The sequence below is a fragment of the Chelmon rostratus genome, chromosome 12 (assembly GCF_017976325.1).
Source record: "Chelmon rostratus isolate fCheRos1 chromosome 12, fCheRos1.pri, whole genome shotgun sequence".
Taxonomy (NCBI): Eukaryota; Metazoa; Chordata; class Actinopteri; order Chaetodontiformes; family Chaetodontidae; genus Chelmon; species Chelmon rostratus.
The window spans coordinates 18862009-18880423 of NC_055669.1; the positions used below are offsets into that span (position 1 = coordinate 18862009).

Here is an 18415-nt window from a genome sequence, read left to right on the forward strand (position 1 = left end):
GTAAGCAGAATTAAAACATCTTCCTGCTTTGGTAAGAATAAATGAAAAACAGTCATATGTGAAGATAAATAAATACTGTATAATCTAAGAGACTGCTCACTGATGGCTGACAAAAGACCTCTTTTTAGCAGATAGTATGGACAGCTGCTGGCATTCCAACAATATCAATGCAAGAGAAAGGAGTGAAAAACCTATTTAATTTAGATTGAATCAATTGCTGGTCTGTTAAATGTCAGCAAATACTTAAACAAGCAATCATCATATATACACATGTATACGTATATGTATAAAGACAAAGACACACACACACACACGCGCACGCGCACGCAGTAAATCCTCCGTTTATGAACATTATCTTGTTCATTTTTGTGGAAAGGGTGTTGAGGTGTTGTTTCAGCTTAATGACCCTTTTGGATGATGCAGTTTTTGGCGAAATTTAATTATATTGTGTTATACTGACAGGTTAATATTAGCACCACAAACTGCATCCTGTAAAACAAAGTTAAATCAACCTCTTTAAAACAGTTTCAGCATAAACATGAACGGAGGATTTACTGCAGGACTGTTACATTAGACTGCAGTAGTTTTAACCAGGCGTACCTAATAAACTGGTAACTGTGTTATATGCCTGATAAACACACTCCGGAACGTTTTAAATAATAAAGACTTCACTTACATCTTCACTTCTTTTTTCCTATTTAGTGAGAGGCAGGTCACCAGTGTACCTGCTCCATCCTGCAGTCATACAGTCTCTGGACTGTCAGCTTCAGGCTGTAGACTCATCTGTAGTCAAACACCACGTTGTCCAGAAGTCCTGAAAGAATCCTGAAATGTTTAAAAACTCCTGATTTAAATAGGAGTAGTAGAAAAGAATAATCTTTGAAAAGTCAGTGCTTAAAAAATTAAATATATTCTCATGTCATCAAATAAGACCTTGAAAAAAATGCGATGCCTTAAACAATCTGAGGGCATCCTGCGAAATGAGATGACTGAGAGAGTTTGGGTTCACACAAAGACCAGACTAAAAAAAAACTAGCAAGTGTTAAAGCTTTATTTTAGCTCTGCTACAATTTCACAGTTTAGTGATCATGAAAGCGACATGAAGTTTCTCCCACTCTTCTATTTTGTTTTGTTCTACGACATGCAACGTGACTTCTAAATTTAACTTAGGCAGAAAAGTTATGAAAGCAAACGAAAAAGTTAAAAATGAATCAAGAAATCCTTTACAGCTGCTGTTAATGTAGAGAAAGACGGCTGGACAGTGTTTGTACAGAAAATATGTTGCACATTTGTATGTAGATGGCTGAATCAGTTATGGGATTTCAGTTTTAAATCTTTTTAAGCTCCCATCATGAAAATATATAAATATCACATCACATTAAATACATTTATCCTGGAATCCTGTATATACACATTTACAGTCCTTTTTCTTAATTTATCTGTGTTTTCTACCAATAATCCTTCCCAGGTTTTTTACAGTAACACCTAGAGCTTACACACTGATCATCACATTGGTAAAGACCTCCAAGTCCCCCCCAAAAAAGCAAAAAAACAAAACAAAACTGAGTATTCATTTAGAATATTAATATACTGTAATTATTTAAGTAACTGCACTTGTTTTTTCCCATTTTTAGGTGATAAACATGCTCTCTCCCTGTAAGATACAGATGAAATTACAGATTGTGTTTGTACTGGAATGTAATGCTTACTAACATGTATATCTCAGTTTATAAAATACTGTATACACAGTATGTTAATTGCACATGCTATTCAGACGACTAATGTAACACTAATTTGGCTGTAGACGCACACGCTCTCACAGTCTGGAGCTGCTGTCATGAAAATGTCTGCAGGGTAACCTCATGCTTGTCCCACAACAACTCTGACCCCCTCACTCACTCACTCAGCTGCTGTGGAAAGCCTCCACTTGATGTCTTTTTTACGCAGGCCAGTAAAATCACTCGCTGATTCAGTTTTCTGTGTCTGACGAGTCCGAGACATCCGCCAGTCGCGCCTGCCTCTTCCGCACGTTCCAGTGCAAACACTGAGCCAGGCTCTCGAACCAGTCATACACCAGGTCATGGCAGCAGATGGAGGGCACTGGGTAACATGATGTAGTAATCTTGATACTGTTGGGAGAAGAGCAGGAGGCAAATTCATCGTAAATTGAGGAAAGAGAAATGAAACGGCAGCTGCTCATGACAGGTGGTGAAGTTTACCAGTCTCCATGTTGGATCTCCTGTCTCTTCCTGCCATCAAACGACACCCAGGCCGTGTTCCTGGCATCAGGGGACAAGGTGATCTGTTTTGGGGGAGAAGAGGACCGACAGTCAGATTCCAAGCTACAGAAGTATTAACAAGGCTTGAGCTAAATGCTAACATAAGCATGCTAATTCGCTCATGATGTTGTTTAGCAGCTGTAATATTTATCATGTTCACCATCTTAACTTAGCATGTTAGTATGCTTACATTTGCCAATTGGCACTAAACACAAAGTACAGCTGAGGCCGATCCAAATGTCATCAGTTTTGCAGGTACTTGGTCATAAACCAGAGTATCAGACACAAAATTTGACCTGATGATGGCGCTAGATGAAAAAATGAAGGGTGTACCAAAGCGATTTGAATTTATCTTAAGGGGTGACAGGAATATCTGCAATAAATTTCATGGCAATCCACCCCAATAGTTCTCAAGACATTTCACACAAAACCTCATGGTGGTGCAGGAGGAAAAGTCAGGTGATCACCAAAGTCATTAGCATGCATCGTCTGGGAACCATGGGAAAATCCATGGCAATCCATCCAGTAGCTGTTGAGATACTGTTAGACTGACAGACTGAGAGACTGACACTGCCATCCCTAGAGCCATGTAGCCAGCATGGCTAAATAGTGGCTGGGCAAACATGTAACATAAAAAATGCATGTGCCTTGGTACGGTTACTTGTTGGTCCTCAGCTCAGGTACAGAATGGCCTTGAACACTACTGTACCTGAAAACAATAAACACACATAGTGCTGTGGGGCAGTCAAACATTAACAGGGACTAGTGGAATCTTCATACCACAACTATGAATGTCAAGGCCTGTATGAGGTTGTTGTCCAGTGCAGTAGGATAATTTAAAAAATACAGAACCTAGTCTACATAAACAAGGAAAATCAGAGTAAATGAATGGAGAAACTCTATAAAGGGCACTATATGGTTCGATGGGTTTGAAAATAACATGATTCATGTGCTGTGTGAATATCATTCGGAAAAATGTTCATCCTTGCAGCAGAGTACAGAAACTTTGCCACTAAAGCTGTCCTGACAGCTCATAATGGCCCAGTGCCTTACTAAGACACCATCTGTGAACAGTATGTCTGCACCGAGCTCAGTCCAGCCTCCTCCACATCATTCCTACCATGAGCTCCACCCCAGCAGGGACCACGATGGGCCTGAAGGAGAGCGAGTGTGGGCAGATGGGGGTGACCATGATGGCGGGCACGTTGGGGTGGATCATGGAGGCTCCGGCTGCGGCTGCATACGCTGTGCTTCCTGTAGGCGTGGACACAATCACACCTGGAGGACAGAGAGAGGGGGAGGAACATAACCACATTTATCATATGAGTTTATTACTGCTGCTTCCCTTGTACATAGTTCTCCCTGTCCTTACCTGTCGTTTCAGTTTGAGAAGAAAGTCAACAAGTTGAGTGTATGACTGCCCTTACCGTCTCCCTGCACTGAGGTGATGAGTCGCCCATCGAGGTACAAGTCCACATTGGACAGGTAGGAGGAGGGGCCTCGGTCCACCACCACCTCATTCAACACCTGTAAACAAGCACGGACACACGCACCAAACTTAAGATGACAAGGCACTCAGAGAGCACGTAACTCCACCACAGCTGCACAATCTTCCCGGGTTTTAATCTGAATCTGTATTAAAATAGTGACACAGAATCATGTTTGGGATTATTTAGGCTTTGTACAAGCAAAATCAGACACATGACCATTTAAACTAATCATGTTACTGTAGTGCCATCTATAGGCCAAATGCCATAAATGTTTTAATGTGTTAATGTGCATATACATACTACATGTGCGATATATGTGAATTTGGCCACCACCAACAGGAAAATGTGATGGCATATTAAACAGACAAAAACAAACAACACAGTCAAATATGCTTTTAGCCAAATATGACTGGATGAAAAGTATAGAAGGTATGCTGAAAATTTACATATAGTAAAACATCTGTTCATGGAGGAATGGGTAAAGTATTGTTAAGACTGTGCCCAATGGAAGACTCTTTACAAATGCCCACATGGTGGCTCTATCCACAACAAAAAGACATTACGGGCAAAATGTGCACCAAAATTTCATTAATATCTGTTGAGTAAGATATTAAGAAGATAGATAGAAGTTTGGCAGAGGTGATAAAGGCTAAATAACCGGACTGCCCTTGCTCTATAATGAGGAAAAGCTCTATATAGCCACAGTGTTGGGCACAATATGGCAGTCTTCAAAACGTTTGTAATTCTTATATACAGGCAGTAAGTGTGAAACAAAATTTTATGATGCACTCAATAAAAGCAATAAATCAGGCAGCAGCATACGCCAGGTTACAGTGCATTACAATCCCACAACATGAAACTACCCGCAGAGAAAAATGCTGGTGTGCAGACAAGCAGCATACAAATCATGTTCCACACTTCAGTCAGTCACACAGAGTACTGCAGCGCAGAGCACTGATGTCTGGCAGATGTACTGACGTCAGCCGAGCACAGAGCAAACATGCTGCAGACGTGATGTAATGCCAGGTCAAACTCAGGTTCAGAGAGACCACAACAGTCCATCACGGTCTTTTATCGATGAGGAAAAGAAAAAACCTTGAAAAACAAAAACAAACCAAAAACGCCGCAGCGTCAGTGTCCCTTGTTTTCTTATCATCCTGGGTGTGTTTGTGCGTTCGTTCGTACATGTGCACAGCTCAGTGAGTGAGCTCCGTTTCCATGGTGACAGTCATAATAAAACTGCTGGGAGAGAAAGTCGGATGTTGTGAAGTTCTTTAGAGCCAGTTGCCATGGAGATTGTGGCGTCAACAGTCCATGCTGAATGGATATTTAATGAGCTCTGACGCTCTCAGTCTGACACACTGTGTAACTAAACAACATGTCTCGCTGCTGCAGTCATACGCGCACACACTTGCACACCCACACACACATGCATGCACACGCATGCACATCCCTCCATCATCCTCACGGGCTTATAGCATCATGTTGGGGTTTGATCAGGAATTAACAAAGAAGATAAAATGTAACTGCATGAGCCCTTTTCAACCAAATATTTCAAGAACTACGGAACCAGAGGAACTAAACTCAAGAACTGAATTAGGAACAATGAGTCCTCCTGTTTGCATTTCCACTGCATATGAAGCACCATGAAGATTAGGCATATTAACTCAATAACTGATAAAAAGATGATGGTACTTTCTCACGAGGAAACAACAATCATCCTGTTTGTACTGACTGTTGTGCGACTGTTTGTGTGGATCTAACGAATGAATTCAAACGAATGTGCACAGAGTGTCTGTCTCCAAAGCAGACAATCTGCTGACTGACTTTACGTCATTTATCTCTTTTTAGTGCGTAACTGCAATGAAACAAGCAGAAAATTACCATTTGTTGCTGTCGATCTGTCTCTTTGTTCACTTCTTTGTTGCTGCCTCTCTCTCACTCGCTTGTGCTCTCATATACACTCTGTCCTTATCTTGCTTCCTTTTCACACTAGTCGAGAAGCTGAAACAGAGCTTTGATTTTAAGATCAATACACTTCATTACAAATGTCTGGCTCTTGTTATAATATTGACTCTCACCCAGTATTTCCTTTTTGTGTTAATAAAGCTGTACACATGTTGTAGCAGTCGAGTGTTTGGTGTTTGACCAATCAGTGACGTTCAGCACCACAAACTACATGCCAATAGTTTCTGGGCAATCAGTAAGTAGAGTCCTCTGGTTGAAAAGCAGGTAAGGTTCCTATGTTCCTGAAATAGTTCCAGGGGCCTTGTGAAAGTTCCTGCAGTGAAAAGGGGCTACAACCCGCATCTTTACCCTGCTCGGTGTATTTTTTAGCTCAAGAGGCACTTGGGTTCTCTCAACTAATATACAAGACCAAGAAAAGACACCAGAAGCTCATCTGATGTACATAAACGGTCCATCATCTTAGCTAAGGTCCTATATGCCCAGATGGACACTTGTGTCCTTTGTCGTCCTCACCTGTAGCTGCAGTGTGACCTTGCCGGCCTCACTGTTGGTGTGTCCATGAGAAAGGAGTCCGTTGTGTTCCTGCTGCTGCGTCTCTCGGCTGTACGCCTGCTGACCTGCTCTCTGAAGCATGTCCTTCACCACCTTCACCTTCAGACGACTGCGCAGAGTGATGGCTGCATTTCCTGAAAACCCACATACAGACATAAGAGTAAACATACTACAACAAAGGTGGCATTCACATACACATTATCTACTTATTGTAGCAACAGAAAGAAGTGAACATGATTTATTTCCAAGTCTGACCTTTCCAGGAGAGAATGTGAGTGTTTACATTTAAAACACAACTACAACAGTTAGCATTCGACCAATATGTCCTTTAAGGCTCCAGCCTACCTTCAAACACTTTGGCCACTTCGGTCTTGTATGACTCAAATTTGAAGGGCGTCAGGAAACCCAGAGAACCGAGGTGAAACGCCATAACTGGAGGGACACTGCCCTACAGAAACAAAAAACAGTGTGTCGCATCTGTCTACACACACAATGCTGAGAAAATCTGTATACCCGTGGTATTACAATATTTATATACCTCAAAGAGATTCATTCATGAGAGCACTTATTATGAGACCATTAGGATACTTATATACAAGTCTCTTCACACAATCTGGGACTGATTTTAGAATCACAGACAAAAATGTTCTTCTCTCATTTCTTTTTCTTTTTGTGTAATGTTTGTTTTGATCTACAAATGATGTTCAGCAATCTGACTGAATGACATCAGGTGGCAACTTCAAACGGGAAAATATTTGAATTCGTTTCACAGGATTTTCTGACTTGAAAAATCTTTTTCATCATTTTAAATGCACATCGCCATGTTTTTGTCAGTGATCACAAAAAGGTTAGATAAAAACTGTGAAAATGGGTAAAAGCAAGAAAGACAATCTAGAGAAGGAAACTATTGTAAAATAAAGATAAAATACAATATCACTTAAAAATATGTTCATCACAGGTGTGTAGATTTGACAGTATTAGTCCCAGGTAAGATTAGAATAAATAAATAAAATAAATGTAAAAAATGATTTTTGATTTGATTTAAAGGAATACATAATACAATCTAGCTGTTAAAGTTACTTAATGTACTATAAAACATTTAAGACATCTGACTTCAGCTTGATTGTGGTGATCAATAAAAGTGTGATTACCTGGAAGAGAGAGGAGGCATAAAGCAGAGTCCCATCTCCACCCAGACAGATGATCAGGTCTATGCAGTCGGAGATATCATCAAAACCTGCAGGAAGACAAAAATACTGCTACATTTAATTTTTTGTTTTCATTTTAAAACATGTTTTCATGCATGAATATAAGAACCAAAAGTGACTCTTTGAAGATTATTGAGAAAACTACTCAAAAATTACAGCAAAGAGCTAAAGGAATGGTTCTTGACAACAATTTTCTCTCTCCAGCAGCTGGTGGGACACACTAGAGTCTCACCCTCTCTGAAGGTGCACAGCTGATTGCGGATGGAGCCGAATGCCTCATCCTTTGACAGCGTGGCATCGTCTGCTACCCTGCGCTCCACGTACACCATCATCTGCTTTTCCTGATACACAAAGACATGCTTTAGTGACAACAGCCAAAACAAACACAGACATCTCCCAAATGCACTCTTTCTACAATAATTTGAGCGCATGCCAAACACGTGTTTAGTTTAATGTGACAGTGTTTGTATGGAATTCAAATACATGGGTTCTTGTTACACAAAGCGAAGCTTGTTTTGGAAACATATGACTGAAAGGCGTCCTCGCTGCATGAGACCAGACTGTAACTTTCAGCTACATGTCTGCTTTATTTCCTGGATTCTTTTTCGTTAGACTTGTTGAGCTTCTGTACCACAACAGCTTCCATGCACACTCTGTTCTTTGGCACATTTTTCTACAGTATTTCTCAGCAGGAACATGGCTTTAGTTTACTAGCAGCCAAGGACAAAACTGTAAGTGAAATCAATAAAACTGACGATGCAAACTCATGATTCAAACAAAAGAGCGGCCCCACTAAATACAATTAATCACAAAACTGTGACCTCGTATCACTCTCATATATTTTAATACATATAGTAGACTAAAAACTGAAAAACACAAAATGCAGATTTTAGATCTGTACAATCTTGAGCAACTTTGCCATGATTTGCTCATCACAGAAAAAATTCTCAGATCTGAGACAAGAACAGAGCAGCAGGTGGAGTAGCTTTGAGTGCTGCAGGTGGAGGTAGTGACGGTGTTGATACAGATGATATTTCACTGCACTGAGTTTAAGGCATTTAAACAATATCAAGAGTGCAGTTGCAGCCCGCGATGATTTTACAGTTATTTCAATGTCAAATTCAAGTTTATCTCAACACAAACCCAGAATTTTTGCAAGTTCTGCAGTGTTAAAGATAAATTTAAAACGTTTTTAAAGCTTTTTAATACCACAGAGACGACAATTTAATATGTATTTTATGGAAAACGCTGAGGGACAATATGGCCTAGAACTATTTATTCTTATCACATTTTTGTCAGTACTTTGAGTAGTACAATAATTCCTGATAATATGATTAATTAAATTACATGACCTGAGTTTTTGCCTAATTTTGTGGATTGGGTCTGTTGTTCAGCAGAAAATGCAAATGATTAATGTGCAATAAAATCAGAATGAATCAGAATCAGTTTTCTGTATTGCTTCAGATACCAAAGTCTGCCTCCTCAATCACATTACTAACCTAAAACATTCATCTCACAAAACATGACAGCAAACACATCACATATGAAATCCTGTGATCCAGTACCTCCACTAGAAACCTGCAGAGCTCTTTGAAAGGCTCGACGAGGCTCTCATCTCTGATCTTCCTGATGACAAGCACGTTGACAGGAGGTTTATTCCAGGTGAGCCGCTGGCTGGCTGGGTCCTGGATGTGCCTGGGACACAGAAACAAACACACTAGTGAGCAAACAAACACAGAAATACTTATACACAAATACACATTTTTTACACACATATGGTAAAAACACAGAAACGGACCACATACAAAGTTCAGTTTGTTCCAAATAAAGGCAGATGCCACCACAGTATCCACACTGTCTTACCTCATCTTCTGGCTAAAGTGTAGATAGATCTATATCGTATCAACAGTTGCAGACACTCATTGACCGTTAATTATTCATTAACTTTGATGTAACGACTGTAGGTTGAGGTCCAAATTCCAAATATCAAAATATAAAAAACTCTCTCAGCTTTTTACCGTTTGTCTCTCTCCTCCTTTGCATGGCGGATGACAGGCATTGTGCAGATAATTTCATACGTGTGTGTTCTCAGATCAAGTCCAAGGAAAGGGAGGCCAGCTGGCAATAAGCATCTGTAGACTGTTCTTTTAGCCATCCCATTTCATGTAACATCCAATCATAGCATTCTCATTTTATCTTATCTCACAAGGTTACACAAGTTCTTCTGTGTCAATACTCCCAACAAACAGTTTGTACACGCAAAGTTCGATTCATTCAGCACCCTCATGCTTACATGACTGAAGTTGGGTTTGGAAGAATACAGGCTTTGGGTCCGAAGTGAGTGGCTGGATAAGGTCCATGTAGAAAGTGGGCTCTCCTGTGAGGAGAAAAAAGAGGAGGACAAGTCAAGACATTGTCACTGAATGTCCGGGGCAACAGAGTTGTGCCAGTGGCATGGCAGACCAGCTGGCAACCTGCAGTGCAAACCTCTTAGGAGAGCTTTCCGCTGTGTCGCTCGCCGAGCCAGAGGGCTCCAAGTGCTCGTGTTGGCCTGGCAACCTCCGCCGCTCAATCTCCCACAGCAGCTGTTCATGACCAACCCCACGTTGCTGCGACCTCGTCCCCTTTCGCCGTCTCCTTGGTGACTTGGACGGGTGCTCCCTGTGCTTGGAGGGCCTGGCTGACTCTGACAGCTGACCAGAGGGGGCTGAGGGTCGCGCCATGCCTCTGTCTGGCACTGCCAGGGGCCCCAATGATGGACTGGTCTCTGAATTCTCCATTCTACATGGAGGCAACACAAAAACATCTGTTAAGGATATTTTGACAATTTGAAGAAAGGATGAGATGATGTATGAGATGATTCTATGAATAACTGAGAATACTTCAGTAGAGCTGAAACAATTAGTTAAATTGCCAGATAATTAAGTGCCAACGATTACACATATATGTACATATTAAGGTAATCTATTAATCGTTTCATTAATGAATAATATCTCCAGTTTCAGTTTGGATTTATTGCTTTTCTATGTGCTCTATCATTATGAATTGAATATTTGTGGATTTTGATCAGATTTTGATGGAACAGTTTGATCAGACCACACAAGCACAGATTTACTTTTACTAGTTTCGGAAATTTTGTAGGAAACATTATGAATAAGTTAGATGAGGTAACCAATCAGAAGATTATCTGACAATGAATATAACTATCAGTTGCATTTGTGCACTTATGACAACCAAACCTTTAACTACTTTAAGTGTTATTCATGACTAATATTTTATCACAGCGGTGCAACTACTCAGCATGAGCCACAAATGAGTGCTGAAGGGATTCATTGTTTATTTATGGGTAAATCAAGAAATGACTAAACACAGCATTTTTCCAATCTAAATAAGCAAAATAATAAGACTTTACTAAACGTCTGGGTTTAAGAGAGTAAATGTTTGACCTAGCAAAATCGATGTATTAATCAATAAACTCGTTAGTTTCAGTCCTTCAGCAACCACACTATACTGACTTTCTGTAAACACAAACTACTAGAAATGAACAATTGAATTGAAGTAACGTTGTCAAACTGATGAAATATGGTGGGAAATACGGTAAACCAGCAACTTGGCCTATATTAAGCCAATGTCTGGAACTTTCGTTTTAACACTGTATTCACAGCAGAATGAGGGTGAAATTTCTTCCCTGTATTAAGTGACCTTGGACCCAGCATTAGTGAGACAGCCGTCATTATATAACACATAAGTCGTATCAACAGCTAGCGTTAACTGACACAAAAACGACCGAGTAACTGTGAGAGACGACTCAGTCACAGCTTTGGAAAACCGTTGGTGTGTTGACATTACCTAGCAGTTAGCTAGCTAGCTAACCGGCGTGAACCTCTGAACAAAATGAAGCCTTCCTGTGTCAGAAAGGAGCAAACATGTTCATAACGCTACTAGCTCCTCAACACTCGACTGTTTTTAAATGCTACCAAAACGTCAATTAAAAACTGACATTGCCGTCAAACTCCATAAAGCTGAATATTACAGAACAATGTTTGTCTGGTGAAGGAAGTGACGTTCCTGCGGATCGGTTCAGGAGCGTCACTGTGAGCTACCGCTGCGCAGGACGGGCGCTCAGTGAGCAGAACAGCGCCATGTTTGGTGGTAAAGAATCACAACAACACAGCGTAGCGTTAATCAGCACAGTGAAATAACCGGACTATACAGCTTTTTCCGGTTTTTAATTAGAAAACGGCGTTTGCCTATAATCACTTAAGAAATAGACCTAATAAAAAGTCTGCTATGATTTTCTTTTTCAATTATTTCTTTTGTTTTTTCAGCATAACAACAAGCAACAATAACAATACAACTGGGAGTAAGACTATTGTCAATACTACATAAATATTGTATGTTGCTGTACTATACATTGTTCTATTACATGACATGTCACCTTATGTTATCTATATCCTGTATCATTATGAACTATAGTATACTATAATGCATTGTACTGTTTTATATTATGTGTCATATGTCTGTATTAACACAGGACGGACAAATGTATAATTACTTAAAAATTGTTCTGGTGCACGCTTTTAGTAGAAGGTATCCTATTACTCTTGCATATACAGTATAATCATCATCTTAATGAATCAATTTAGTTTTAATAGCTTTTATTATAATTATTGCGATATATCCATCGAGTTTAACCAAGTAAACAGATGAGATCAGAGGTAGACGAAGCACAAAAATCTTTTGATGACATGAGAAAAAGTAAACCACAATGCGAAAAACACAATTTTACATTTACTCAAGTTCTGTACTTCAAGTTACCTAAAATGGTTTGCTTTGTACTTCTACTTCACTATTGTTGGACGCAAAGTGTTTTAAATTACAAAATAAATAAGACATTATCAAATCAACAACATAATAAAGACAAAATCTATAAAATAACCACAAATGAATGCAATGATTTTTTTAAACTGAGCTCATTATTACGAAAGCCCTGTTTCAGGGCAGTGGTTAGCTCATGGTTCAGACCAAACAGCCAATCACATAAGAGGCTCTGCTCTGTTTGTCTTGAGACTTGAAACGTGTGCAAACAAGCAATCTTCAGGAAATCAGTCTACCACGCTGAATTGGTCCTCTCTTCATAGTTGTACCCTGAAATCACACCTCATTTGCAAGGCTCACATTACAGGTAATGCTTCCATGCTCTTTGCTGCTGTAAAGTTGTGGGGAATATCTGCTGTCCTATTGGCCTACATAAGAAGTCTTACACAAAATGAAACTGTGTACTTTGTGCCTTGCTTGGCTGTTTAAACACAACCGCGTGTATCCATGGATACAGCATTACTTTCAAGTACAGCTGAAATGGTTTTTGAACTTCCTTGTTCAGGGCTGATAGACACATTTTGCCTTACCGGTTTCCTCTCTTCCAACCACGCCTTCTAAACAAAGACTCTTTCATAGTACAGCTGCACTGTACCAGCATAGCCTTAAAAGACCAAAGAGAGACAGACGTACATACATTTAACAACAGATGACTGCATTTGCACAGGTAATAAATCCAAAGGTAACTATGTGTTGCATGCATTTGTTTTAAATATGTGAGACTGTTGCCTTGGAAAAGTCAAATGTCAAACTGAGAGAAATCTAGAATGTAAAGCTGACTTTAGAAAATGCTTGTTTGTAGCACTGAAATATTTTGAATTCATAAATGCAAAGTATTTATTGCTCAGTTCTCTCTCTGATAATGGCACTTTTAATCTTTAGTAGGGCGGCTGTGGATCAGGAGGCAGAGCAGTCGTCCACTCATCAAAGGGGGAGTAGTTTGATTGCTGGCCCCTAAAGTCTACATGTTGAAGTATCCCTGGGTCATATACTGAACCCCACATTGCTGCTGATGTTGTACCATTGGGGTCTTTATGTGTGAATGATTATTGCTTGTGATCAGCAGGAGACACCCCACCACCTGTGTATGAATGTGTGTGAGTCTGACTGGCTCATGTTGTTAAGTGCTTTGAGGGGTCAGTAAAACTAGAAAAGTACTGTACAAATACAGACCTACCAAAATGTGACTTGGTTTCCCGGTGTTAATATTCAGTCAATGTCAACTTCAAATTAAGCCCTGCTCTTCCTGCTTGCTGTTAACTGTGATATATATTGATCACAAAAAAGCAGCACAGGTTGAATACACTTGTAGCATCAATCAAGAATTAAGAGAAAAAATAACTAAAACCAGAGCTGTTGCTAACACTAATGCAGTCTGATATAACACCCATCCAGTAGCTATAGTTTAATTGGTAATTCAGTGTGTCATGAAGTTGTAAAAGTGCCCAGCAAACTATTAACAAGTCAGGCTTGAACACAACTTCTTACGTGCAGTAGAAAGTTTGTACACACCTTCTAATTCAATGTTTTTTCTTTAGTTTTAGCATTTTCTACATTGTACATTACGACTGAAGACATCAAAGCTATGAAGTGATACATGGAATTATGCAGTAAGAAGGTGTTAAACTATGCTAAGTATATTTTAGATTCTTCAAAGTAACCACTGTTTGCTTTCATGACAGTTTTGCACACTATTTGTGTTATCTTAACAAGCATCACGAGGTAGTCACCTGGAATGGTTGTTAATTAACAGGTGTGCCTTGTCAAAGTTAATTAGTGGAATTTATTGCTTTCTTAATCAGTTGTGTTGCAGAGGTTGTGTTAGTATACAGTACATAGACCTATTCAACTAATGTAGTAATCCCATTATGGTGAGAGAGGAGAAAAAGAGAAAGACCAAGGGTTACTTCTGCTGCAGAGAAGTTCATTAACGTTACCAGCCTCAGAAATTGCCAATTAACAGTGCTGCAGATTACAGCTCACATAAATGCTTCACGAAGTTCAAGTAGCAGACACATCTCAACATCTACTGTTCGGAGGAAATGGTGTGAATCAGGCTTTCATGGTTGGAGTGTTGCAAAGAAACCACTCCTGAGGGAGACGAGACAAGAAGAGAATCTGTACTTTGGTCTGATGAGTCCAAATTTCAAATTTTGTGATTCCAACCAGTGTCTCTGTGAGATGCAGAGAAGGTGAACGTATGGTATTTGCATGTGTGGTTCCCACCATGAAGCATGGAGGAGGAGGTGAAATGGTGCTTTGCTGATCACACTGCTGGCCATTTATTCTAAATTCAAGCACCAGCATAGCTATCACATCATTCTACAGCAACATATCCCATCTGGTTACAGTACATGTTTAAATAAGGCTTGAGCAGTAGAAAAAAATGTCTTTTGTGTTAATTCTAGGTCACTGCCACTTTAACTTTTGTCTGTATTTCCACAGAGTTTGAGCTTAAGAAAACTGGAAGTGATGAAATGAGTTCGGTTTAGACTAATCGTAGAAGTAATCTATTTCTCAGTCTCAATCAGTGTCTTACTATGGAGCGATGTGGCCCTACATGAACACAATTTTTTTGTTATAACAGTATTGGTTGATTGTTTTGTGTCTTTCTGAGCGCTTCGCATTTGTTTGAAGTGAGTAGAGCCCATTTGTGGATATCTCTGTGCACTAATCAGAGTTTAGCAACATCAGAATCAAAATCTGACAACAGTTTGCTTATGTTGCTGGCACTGCCAGTCAAGTCTGATCAAACCACAGTCAAACGATCCTGATGAGTGTTCACAGATCATGAATAAGAATGTTTTTGTCTGAACTTTAAAGTGGCTGTAATCAACTTTGTCATTTTAACAATAGATCCACCTGCATGTGAAAAGAGTCACTCAGAATGAGAAACCCAGATTTCATCAGAAGATTTCATCACCCAGCTGTGCACTGAGTCCTACTGAGTATTTTAGCATCGGCCAGCTTATTGTTATAACTTTACAGCTCAGAACTTTACTGTTTTGGTTCACTTTCATCACTCATTGAGTCATTTTCAGCCCCATTAGGGAGCTTTATTCAGCAAAAAAGTTCTAATGGCCGAGAGTACAACATACCTGCTCAGCACCAAACAGTAGACGGGACACAGTTAGCGACTAGCTGGTTTACAGAGATGAGCATTTATCGACTAAAGAGATATTTCCCTTTGGTAGAGATCAAAAATAGAGCTAAAAGGAGAGTGAATATTGAACTTTCACTCATCAGTTAGCCAGAAACACGACTCCAAATGAATGCTAATGTTGCTTCCCAACTACTGGATGTGTCAATAAGCAACTGTTCACCATATCAACTTAAAATGTGATTAAATGTCAATGCTGTTTTCACAACTCGTTTCTGCTGCCCCAAAGTCAACAGAAAAACTTTAAGTTTGATTATTGCTATTTAATCGTGAATATTTAAGTGTTACAGAAATGTGAAATTAAGTTGCTACTTTTTAAGAATGCTATTTTTTAAAAATGCTGTGTTTCCCTCCTGCAGCAGCAGAGTCTCCAAATTGGCTCACCGTACCGGGGTGCACTTCCAGTTAAAAGCTCTCCTAGACTGCACACCATGAACATCCCTGTCTCCTCCATCCTTCTCAGTCTGGGAGGAAAATGTCTGCTCAACTGGACCCTTGTGTTTCTCCAGAGCAACCACATCTGCAAAAGTTTCCTGGGAGTTTTCAGTTTTTCCCTTGCTGTTGTCGACACAACCCTGACCCTCTTTGTCGCCACCCTTCACATCCACGCTGATGGATATATCTTCCTCCTGGGCATGCAGATGACAAGGTACCATGTATGTTTACTGGTTCAAATCCTTGGACAAGTCTATAATGGCCTGCAGTGGCCTGTTGTAGTCCTAGCTGGTTTGGACCATTTATGCACTGTCACTCAGAGGTTGCAGCCCACCACTGCCAGGGCCAGATGGTATTTGTGCTTCATTGTGACTGCCTTCCTGTGGTACCTCACAGCTGCCTACGTCTTCCTGCTGTCTGACTTCATTCCTGTCTTGGAGGATGTGCCTCACAGCCAGATTCACCAGTGCTGGGTCTTCCACACCTCTCAGATCCTGCAGGTTGCCATGTTGCTCATCCTGACTCTGGGCTGTGCAATGCTGCATGCTAGGTGCAGCGTAGGATTATTAAAAAATCCTCCTCTGAATGACCAAATTACAGGCCAAAGTAGACCTCACACCAGAAGAAGTATTGTTCACCAAGCCGTGCATACATTTCTGAGCACATGGGCCCTACTCCTGGTTTTTCTGGCCGTGCTCTTCCTGCTACCTGTGGGAATACCTGCATACCTGGGTCTGAACGCTGCCTGGCTCTGCTTCCTCAACAGCCTTCTGATATCAGTTGTTTTATGTGTAGTCTGTCCAGCCTCGCAGATAGCACCGGGCTTGGCAACAGTTCCTGCGGACAGCTTCTGTGAATGGAGATTTAAATTTAGCTTGGCTGCAGAGGACAGAACATGACTGTACCAAGCAAATACACACAGGACTCTTGTTAGAAGAAGTGGAATAAGCTGCTCAGACCTTAACGTCTCAAAGGAAGAAAATAATTTGTATTTCTAGAGGACAGTGGAGCTTCTTTAGCCAAACTTCATGTTACATAACTTCATGAACAGCAATGTGCATCTGTCAGCCCATGGCTTTGGCCCAGACTGAAATCAACAACTATCGGATTAATTTGTGATTCGTGGAGAATGAATCCTAATGACTTTGGTGGTCCCCTGACTTTTCATTTAGCGCCACCAGCAGGTCAAAGTTTTTACTTACACAGTGAAATACCTAATTTACAAGCTACATAGGCACAAAATGCGTTACAGACATTCTTGGTCCAATATGATGAACCTTACAGATGATCCCACTTTTTATTTGTCGCAACCATGTGTGAAATGAATCAACAGCAAATAAATGCATCATGTTACATTTTTTCAGATTTACAATTATTGTTGATTTAATTAAGACCATGACTGTATGGTAAGGCCCGCAAACAAAATGTACAATGTAGTCATATCAGAACGGTGGTACTGACAGCCACAAGTGAAGTAACATAAATTTCTTCAAGAACATTTTTCAAGAAAGCACTTCATTAGTAAATCCCTTTGGCTAATTTGACTGTGATTAAATACAACTAATTCAAACATAAATGGACAGTTTAAATTATATTTTGGCAAATACCTTTCCCTTAAATGTATATTTTTTAATTTGTCCAGAAACGAGCAAATACCTAACTAATCTCTAACATGACCAACTAAAACCATTCCTTTTAGCCCCAGATCTCCTTTACGCTAATTAGCAAATGTTAGCATGCTACATGCTACACTAAAATAGGGAACATGGTTAACATTTTGCTCCAGTTTGAGCCTCTCATGTGATAGCATTACATTCAAGGGGCGGAGGTAATTACAGGTAATTTACTGAGGAGGCTTGGGGGAAAAACACAGGATAGTTTAGTCTCGGGAAAACAGTGTACACGCTAAACATCAGCAAGTTAGCATCGTCACTGTGAGCTTGTTAGCAAGCTAGCGTTAGCATTTAGCTCATAGTACTGCGGTACACAGCAAAATTAAATACTCCCCAACAGCGTTGCTACATGACTAGACTTGTGTTTCTGATAAAATCTCCAATATTTGGACTTTTATGTAGCCTATATAATTTTAAAGGTTCTTCAGCACCCGCCCCGTCCCCTCTGTCAAGCTAATGACGAATGCCGGCTTTCAAACTACCTGGGCCAGGTAAAGCTAGGCCATGTTGTTCTCGTCAAGGAGAGGCTGATGTGCATGTTTAGCAGAGGAGTACCGTTAAAGATTATATTCCTGGGAAATGGCAGCTGTTTCTATATAGACGAGACAGGAAACTGCACGAAACGAACAGTCCACTTCTCTTGAAACAGTCGGTGCTCCACGTAAACGTCCCGAACTATTTGTGTTTATACTAGCAAGCTGTGCAGTTTGTTGCAGCCTACACTACCTAAATGTAAAATGTGAAATAAGAAAATCGCACCATTTTTTTGCTC

At 40.2% G+C, this 18415-nt stretch overlaps 2 protein-coding genes across 4 annotated transcripts; one reads left to right on the plus strand and one right to left on the minus strand.

The window, feature by feature from the left end:
* Positions 1 to 1030: 1030 nt before the first annotated feature.
* nadkb (NAD kinase b) lies at positions 1031 to 11539 on the minus strand. Its single transcript, XM_041949418.1, has 12 exons — positions 11347 to 11539; positions 9985 to 10278; positions 9791 to 9874; positions 9063 to 9192; positions 7730 to 7838; positions 7441 to 7526; positions 6635 to 6737; positions 6251 to 6423; positions 3707 to 3806; positions 3400 to 3557; positions 2220 to 2302; positions 1031 to 2129 (listed from the first exon to the last, which is right to left on the minus strand). The coding sequence occupies exons 2-12, from the start codon at positions 10275 to 10277 to the stop codon at positions 1970 to 1972; spliced, it is 1479 nt and encodes a 492-aa protein (XP_041805352.1). The 5' UTR covers position 10278; positions 11347 to 11539; the 3' UTR covers positions 1031 to 1969.
* A 1075-nt stretch (positions 11540 to 12614) lies between these two features.
* gpr160 (G protein-coupled receptor 160) lies at positions 12615 to 17308 on the plus strand. 3 transcript variants are annotated; one of them, XM_041949545.1, is made up of 3 exons: positions 12994 to 13042; positions 15895 to 16184; positions 16367 to 16476. In XM_041949545.1, exons 1-3 carry the CDS (start codon positions 13025 to 13027, stop codon positions 16389 to 16391), a joined length of 333 nt encoding a protein of 110 aa, XP_041805479.1. In that variant the 5' UTR covers positions 12994 to 13024; the 3' UTR covers positions 16392 to 16476. The 3 variants fall into 3 exon arrangements, with proteins under 3 accessions (XP_041805478.1, XP_041805479.1, XP_041805476.1); XM_041949544.1 differs by lacking the exon at positions 12994 to 13042 and adding an exon at positions 12615 to 12682 and having other exon boundaries at positions 15895 to 17308; XM_041949542.1 differs by having other exon boundaries at positions 15895 to 17308.
* Positions 17309 to 18415: the final 1107 nt, after the last annotated feature.